Source organism: Solanum verrucosum, unplaced genomic scaffold, assembly GCF_900185275.1.
Source record: "Solanum verrucosum unplaced genomic scaffold, falcon-dt-bn FXZP01000118.1, whole genome shotgun sequence".
NCBI classification, from domain to species: domain Eukaryota; kingdom Viridiplantae; phylum Streptophyta; class Magnoliopsida; order Solanales; family Solanaceae; genus Solanum; species Solanum verrucosum.
The window spans coordinates 2,013,561-2,022,484 of record NW_026020568.1 but is presented as its reverse complement, the minus strand read 5'-3'; the positions used below and the strand labels follow the sequence as shown (position 1 = coordinate 2,022,484).

The window sequence follows — 8,924 nt, the reverse complement described above, 5'->3', positions numbered from 1 at the left end:
TTTTTCATCTTGAAAAATTATTGAATTTGTTACTCCCGGTCTCTTTATTGGAAGAGGGGTGGAAAACGTTGCTAATGCAAAGAGTTCATCTTAAAGTGCATTTGGAATTGTTTCAGGAATTTCTAATGGCGGTCTTGATACACTTCATTCCATTGGTTTGATCTTTCAGTATTGGGCTTACCCAATTAATCCGAGAAGGATATATCTTCGTTGCTTTCCATTGATTAGTTGTTGACTTTTTTCGATCTTTTGGTTGTTCATTTTTTTTATACATATAGGTTCTGATTTTTAATGTATCTAGTTGATTTTGTTTCTTAAACTAATGTATACTGCCTTTGTTTCAACATGATGATACATTACAATTCTATCATGCATAATATATCGTGGTTAAATATTAGTTTTGATACATAACCTTAATTAGTATTGATACATGATACCAAAATTCTACCAAATGTATTATTTATTATGTAGCAACCTTTTCATCTACAAATTTCTGATACATATGGATTCTGCTCTCAAACAAAATAAGTGGCATAAATAATAATGTATCATGCACTAATTGTTTAGGCATGATACGAAAATTCAAATTTATACTAAAGATATCTGATACATAACAATTACCAAACGGTAATGTATCGATCTCAAACCTAACATCTTATGGGCAACAATTTCTTATTGAATGTATCTAATAGAAATACAACACTTATCAATTTAAACAAGATACATAAATAGTAATATATTGATAAATCTATCCATCTCGAAAACGAAATTCAAAAAACGATTACACAACATTATAAAAGGTATGAATGATCCATCAAAGCTATGCATCTCTTCAACCTTTTTGTTTGTTGTATCAATGCATAACAGATCATTGAAAATCCAAACTCTTGTTTCTTGACCTCAACGATGTATCAGATCTCCAATTTTTTCCTGAACTCATCGATCTCTAAATCAGTTGCAATGACTGATTTGAGATTCACAAACCAATATTTTGACCAACAACAATATATTCTATCACTTTTGTATCGTTCATACATCACCTCAATTTTTTAAATTCTGGAATGTCTCAACAAGATCAACATGTTCATGTTGTATCAGTACAATTTGTCGACAAGTTTGATTCAAAAATTGAGATTTTTTTTTAAAGAATGGAAAGAAGAATTTTGGGATCTAAAAACACATTACATATACATCAAACTAGTAATATATCAATTTGTAATCAGTAATGTATCATGCCTTATATATGTATATACAAATTCAAAAATTAAAAAACAAAGGGTATACATAGCAAATCCAAACAACTTGAATAAAAAAAGATCTTCGATGAACTTGAAGATTCAAAAGGAATTGAAATTGTTTTTCTAACAACAATTTCATCACTTTTGTATCCTTCATAACTCACCTCTCTATCCCAAAATTTTGACAAAAGTTTTTGAATCAAATCTGAAAGGTTTCTTTGCTGAACAGGGTGGAGCAATTTGAAATTTTGAATTTCTTTGTTGTGGATTTCTCATCACATGATTGAGAGTAAGAAGAAACGTAAGCGTAATTTCTAGGATTTAATTAGATTTTCAAATTTTATTCCCCTTTTAGCGCAACAGAAGGATTCTTCTTGTATTAGAATTAATGTATTCGAATGGTGAATTAATGTATCCGAATGGTGACTTATGTATCCAGAAGGTACAAATTTTAAGGGATTATTGTAATTAGAAAAATAATAGGACTATTTTAAAATTATAGTTTCAAATAAGTTGTAGACAATATTTGATGGCTCTAAATTAGATTATCTCCTTAAAAGCAATTTATATACCAATCACATTCAGTTAACCTAAGGTGTTGAGGAGTTTGACAAGACCCTACATGTATATTATAATTTATTGTAATTTATTTGTCCATTAGAGGAGGACTACTACTAAGCCTCTCCATACTATACATGTGTAAACAAAAGAGGGGTAAAAGCATAAATTCCCTTTTAAATTTGTCACGAAAAGTCAGTTACACACTTATACTATTGTGATGATCTATTACACACCTGAATTGCTTAAAAGCGAATTTATTTCAATCCTGACGCATATACGATTAGTCACATAATGAGAAAGTGTTTCATACTCGCGCCACGTCATCACTATGTCACTGCCATATCAATAATTACGCCAGATTTTAAAAAAATAAAACATGTCACTATTTCTTCTTCTTCCATAAGCACCATCAAACCCACCATTAAATCACTATCATTGTTGCTATTATCATCAAATTCACTTCTCCACCACCATAGATTTCACCACCGGAATCTTTCCACAACCATTGCAATCATTAAAAATCGATAACAAACATCATAAACTTAATTAAATTCACCATCGAAACCATATCACTATCATTGAAATTCATCACAATCATAACCATAAATTCACCATCCACATCAAAATCACGAGTTTCACTGTCATTATCGAAATTAAAAGTCATACCACCACTAACTTTTCACCCATCACCAAACCCACCACAAAAAATTATCACAATATACAAATTTTATTCAAGCTCAAAGAGGAGAATTGTGAAAACTTGCAATATTTATTTGCAAATATTTTGGTCAGCAATTGAAAAACTAGTGCTCGATTTACTATTACTGATTTTGAAGAAAATCTAGAAAGGATTTTTCTGAGAGAGAAGAAAGATCTAGAAGAAAGATCTATGACCATACATTTAAAAAATGAATTTTGTGCAAAAACCCAGAAACTTTTTACACAAACACAGCAAGATTTGAAAATTTTCTTATTTCAAATGCTCAAAATCAACAAAAAAAATACAAAAATAAATTGAATAATCCATTCTTGACTTGACGAATTTGATGTGTGAATAGTAAGGATTGACCAATTTTAGATGTCTCGCCAGAATTCTTTTCGAATAGTGAATATAGTTAATTGAAAACTTCACGATCTTTGCGACGAGCTTCTATCCCGCAATGTTATTTTCTATTTTTCTCTTGAAAATTTTTATCATGAAAAAAAATAATTATTTTTCACATTAGCCATAGCAAAAAAAGTGTTTGTGATAAGAAAAAAATGGAGGAGGAAGAAAGGTAGGATAACGTGAAGGAGAAGGGTGGGGGTGGGAAAAATTTGCCTTTTTTTTTTTTTTTGGAGAAGGCACAAGTACCCCCTAGACTATGACCGAAATTCCAGAGACACACTTTAACTAAACTAATGTTTTATTACCCCCCGAACTCATTTTATATATAATATTGTACACCTTTTGGCTTATGTGGCACACCCCGTGACTCCACGCAATTGAGGCGCGTGGGAGATATTTGGATGCCACATAAGCCAAAAAGGTGTACAAAATTTTAAAAAAATGAGTTCAGGGGGTAATAGGACCTTAGTTTAGTTAAGGTGTGTCTCTAGGATTTGAGCCATAGCCTAGAGAGGTACTTCTACCTTTTCCTTTTTTTTTTTACTCAAACGTGCCTTTTTTATTTTTTTATTTAATCTTATTTCCATGTCAGCTTTCAGGGTGGTATTAAATTCACGTTTGAGTTGTATAAGTGTTTAATAGATTGTCTTAATAGTTTAAGCGTGTAACTGACTTTTCGATACAATTTCAAAGGTGAATTTATGCCTTTTCTCACAAAAGAAAGGTACTACTATAAAAACGTTTACATAAATATTAAATTTTTATTAGAATGTTGTAGTGTTATAAAATTTTGGGAGAAAGTACGATAACGTTTTACTTTAATGTGGGATAGTTGTAATAATTGTGTCTGCTTATAAAAGATTAAAATTTGCCTTTTTGTTGTAAATCATTTTGGTGGTTAAATGGATGACCATAACTCCTTGGTTAATTTCCCTCCTTTATGAGTAGTAATGTTGTTGATAATGTGGTCAAATGGATGACCATAACTCCTAGGTTAATTTCATCCTTTATTGGTAGTAATGTTGTTGATAATATGGTTAATTGGATGACCATAACTCCTAGGTTTATTTCCTCCTTAATGGGTAGTAATTCTCAAGGTTTAATGTAATGTTTATGACACCTTTTGGTATTCCTCAATGTAATCCTATAAATAGTGGTGTTGAGAATAATGTTGAATACACTTGAAAGAAAGAATGTTAGTTTATATTGTTCCTCTTGTCTTATAGTCTTCTTCTCTTCCTCTTTATATTGTTCTTTTGTCCTTAAGTTTTACAACACGTTATCAGCACGAAACTCTAATATCATTTCGATTTTTCCAAGTTAAGCTTCTGGTATGTATTCATATACTTAATTCTCATTATTAATCACTCTAATATAATATACTACATATTATGAAATGATTAGGTGTTAAACAGTGTGTGTATATTTTTGGTAGTTAAACAGTGGAAATATATAAGTCCAAAAAGTTTATGTTATTTTAAATTAGTTAAATTTTAATTGTCTAGCAATTTTTCTAGAAATTATTTAAGTTATATGTTAGGCAGAATGTTCATTTAAATTGCTCGGAAGTTTGATACTAACACATTAAGTTACTAATTGATGTTACTTTATACAATAACATGTGTCATGTTATTATCATTGAAAAAAAAAGTTTTGTTAATTACTTGTGTACTCACTATTTATTTTAGTCTAATTTAATTATTTTCTATGATAGTTTTATCATGTCGAACTTATCAAAGCTTGAGTTCGTGGCACTTGACATTTCTGGAAATAATTACTTGTCATGGGTACTCGACGCTGAAATTCACCTTGACGCTAAAGGTCTTGGTGCCACTATTACCAACGGTAATACAACGTCGAGTCAGGACAAAGCAAAGGCAATGATTTTCCTTCGTCATCATCTGGATGAAGGATTGAAGGTTGAATACCTTACGGTGAAAGATCCACTTGAATTATGGACTGGTTTGAAGGAAAGGTATGACCACCTTAAGGCAACGGTATTGCCAAGGGCTCGTTATGAATGGATTCACTTGCGGTTACAAGATTTTAAAACTATATGTGAATATAATTCTGATGTATACAAAATTACTTCCCAATTAAAATTATGTGGGGAAGATATAAAAGATGAGGACATGTTGGAAAAGACTCTCACAAATTTTCATGCCTCAAATTTGGTATTACAACAGCAATACCGTGAAAGGGGATTCAAAAAGTATTCTGAGTTGATCTCATGCCTTCTTGTGGCTGAGCAACATAATACTCTTTTATTGAAAAATCATGAGGCCCGTCCCACGGGAACTGCTCCGTTACCGGAAGCAAATGAGGTTGAAGCACATGGCCAGTCTGAAAGAAGATAAAATAAAAATCAAGGCCAAAATAATGTGCGTGGATGTGGCAATGGCAGAGGACGATATAATAATCGTCATGGTGGTGGTCGCCACAAAAGGGAGAACAATATGGGTTCTCAAAGCAATCCTTCAAGAGGCAATTGTCATCGTTGTGGCTTGAAAGGGCATTGGAAGAATGAATGCTGAGCAGCTTAGCATTTTGTTAGGCTTTATCAAGATTCCTTGAAAAGAAAAGGAAATAAAAATGGTGCATCTTCTTCTAATGCTCGGGTGGAGTCACACTTGACTTATAAAAATGATGACGAGGCAGGGCATTCACAAAAATATGATGACAATATTGAAGCAAATTTGGGTTTAAAAGATGATTATTTTGTTGACCTTGATGATATTACTCATTTGGAAGTTGAAGACTTCTTTGGAGATCAAAATTAATGTTTGATCATTTGATTGGCGAAAATAATTATGTTGTTTTATTTATGTGTTTTTTATTGTTATGTTTTTCCTTATGTTGTTTTTATATTCGGAAAAAAAAAGTACTTTTATTTTCTTGCAAAGTTGTTGATTTTTCATATTTCTTATAATGTACTTTTATTTTATGAAGATAAATAAAATTCCCCACTCTTCAATTGGTTCAAGATGAATAATGGAGATATGGTGTCTTCTTGATAGTGCTACAACTCACACTATTTTAAGAGAAAAGAAATATTTCTCTACTTTTATTGTGAAAAAGGCTTATGTTAATACAATATCTGGTAGTGCAAAATTAATTGAGGGCTCTGAAAGAGCGGTCTTACTACTACCTGGGGGAACGATATTAACTATTGAAAATGCATTGTACTGTAGTAAGTCTCAAAGAAACTTATTAAGTTTCAAGGTTATTCGCCAAAATGGCTATCATGTTGAAACTGCCAAAGAAGGAAAGGTTGAATACCTTTATATTACTACAATAAAATTGGGGAAAAAATATGTGCATGAAAAATTACCCGCATTTTCTTCTGGATTGTACCATACAAGTATTAGTATGTTTGAATCACATGCCATAGTAAACAAAGGGCTTTCTAATTCTAATGATTTTATCATTTGGCATGACCGGTTGGGCCATCCCGGTTATAATATGATGCTCAAAATTATTGAGAATTCACATGGGCATACTTTGAAGAATCAGAAAATTCTTCATTCAAAGAAATTCTCTTGTGCTGCTTGTTCTCAAGGAAAATTGGTTATTAAACCATCAGCAGCTAAGGTTGGGATTGAAACCCCTGCATTTTTGGAACGTATACATGGTGATATATGTGGGCCAATTCACCCTCCATGTGGGCCATTTAAATATTATATGGTCTTGATAGATGCATCTACAAGATGGTCACATGTGTGTTTATTATCAACTCGCAATATGGCTTTTGCGAGGTTGTTGGCTCAAATAATAAGATTAAGAGCACAATTTCCAAATTATGCAATAAAAACAATTCGTCTTGATAATGCTGGTGAGTTTACATCGCAGGCCTTTAATGATTATTGTTTGTCCACTGGAATAACAATTGAACATCCAGTTGCTCATGTTCACACTCAAAATGGTCTAGCGGAATCTTTGATTAAGCGTCTCCAATTGATAGCTAGACCATTGCTAATGAGGACAAAGTTGTCTGTTTCAATATGGGGACATGCTATTTTACATGCAGCAGCATTGATGCGCATAAGACCAACTAGTTATCATGAATTCTCTCCATTACAGTTGGTTTTTGGTCATGAGCCAAATATTTCCCATCTTAGAATTTTTGGGTGCGCGATATACGTTCCAATTGCCCCATCGCTACGCACAAAGATGGGTCCCCAAAGAAGGTTGGGAGTCTATGTTGGGTATGAATCTCCTTCTATTATCAAATATTTGGAACCTATGACAGGAGATATATTTACGGCAAAGTTTGCTGATTGTCATTTTGATGAATCAGTATACCCAACATTAGGGGGAGAACATAAACAGTTGGAAAAAGAGATAGATTGGAATTCATTATCTCTATCTCATTTAGATCCTCAAACAAATCAATGTGAGCAAGAGGTTAAAAAGATGATTTATTTGCAAAATGTTGCAAATCAATTGCCAGATGCATTTACTAACCTTCAAAGGGTTACTAAATCTTATATTTCAGCTACAAATGCTCCAGTTCGAGTTGATGTCCCGATAGGACAAATTGTTAAAGCAAATGAGTCTAAATCACGTTTAAAACGTGATAGGTCAATTAGTTCAAAAGATAAAAATTCTCGAAAAAGAAAAAGAACAAATGATCATGAAGATCATACCATAGAGGAAATTGCTCAAGAAGAGCCCCGAGACATAACAAATGATAAGACCAGAAGGTCTAAATAACTGAAAATAATGAGAATGAAGAAATCTCAATAAGTTATGTCTTGACGAGAAAAATGTGGAATCGAAATAGTATTGTGGTGGACAATATTTTTGCTTATAATGTTGCTGTTGAAATAATGCAACATGGTGAGGATTTTGAACCAAAATCTGTCAATGAATGTAGACAGAAAAATGATTGGCCAAAATGGAAGGAAGCAATTCAAGCGGAATTGACTTCATTTGAAAAACGTGAAGTTTTTGGACCAACAGTCCAAACACCTGAAAGTGTCAAGCCAGTGGGGTACAAATGGGTTTTTGTGCGAAAATGAAATGAAAAAGGTGAAATCGTCATATATAAAGCACGACTTGTGGCACAAGGTTTTTCGCAAAGGACTGACATTGATTATCTGGAGACATATTCTCCAGTGGTGGATGCAATTACCTTCAGGTATCTAATAAATCTGGCAGTTCATGAAAAGCTTGAAATGCGTCTAATGGATGTTGTCACAACCTATTTATATGGCTCATTGGACCACGATATTTTCATGAAAGTTCCTGAAACATACAATGTGCCTGACGCATATAAAAATTCGCAAGAAAATTGTTCGATAAGGCTTCAAAAATCCTTATATGGATTGAAACAATCAGGGCGAATATGGTACAATCGTCTTAGCCAATTTTTGCTAAAGGAAGGGTACAGAAATGACCCTATTTGTCCTTGTGTTTTTATAAAAAGGTCTGGATCTGATTTTGTTATAATAGCTATATATGTTGATGATTTAAATATCATTGGCACTCATAAAGAGCTTTCAAAAGCTGTTGAGTGTTTAACAAAAGAATTTTAAATGAAAGATCTTGGTAAGACAAAACTTTGTCTTGGCCTACAGATTGAGCATTTGAAAAATGGAATATTTGTTCATCAATCAACATACACAGAAAAGGTTTTAAAGCGATTTTACATGGATAAATCACATCCATTGAGTACCCCGATGGTTGTGAGATCGCTTGACATACATAAAGATCCATTTCGACCTCAAGAAAATGATGAAGAGCTTCTTGGCAATGAAACTCCATATCTTAGTGCCATTGGGGCGCTTATGTATCTTGCTAATAATACTCGACCAGATATCTGTTTTGCAGTAAGTTTATTGGCAAGATTCAGCTCGTCTCCAACAAAGAGACATTGGAATGGAGTCAAACATATATTAAGATATCTTCAGGGAACCATTGATATGGGATTATTTTATTCTAATAAATCCAAGTCAAAAATGATTGGTTATGCAGATGCTGGATATTTGTCTGATCCACATAAAGCTCGATCTCAG

General features: G+C 32.6%; 1 protein-coding gene across 1 annotated transcript; it reads left to right on the top strand.

The window, feature by feature from the left end:
• Window positions 1–4,628: 4,628 nt before the first annotated feature.
• Window positions 4,629–5,264, top strand: LOC125810461 (uncharacterized). The gene has a single exon (XM_049489936.1). The coding sequence runs from the start codon at window positions 4,629–4,631 to the stop codon at window positions 5,262–5,264; it is 636 nt and encodes a 211-aa protein (XP_049345893.1).
• Window positions 5,265–8,924: the final 3,660 nt, after the last annotated feature.

What these genes read in the sequence shown, in the direction of transcription:
- LOC125810461 (XM_049489936.1), top strand. Translation starts at nt 4,629, where the DNA reads ATGTCGAACTTATCAAAGCTTGAGTTCGTGGCACTTGACATTTCTGGA.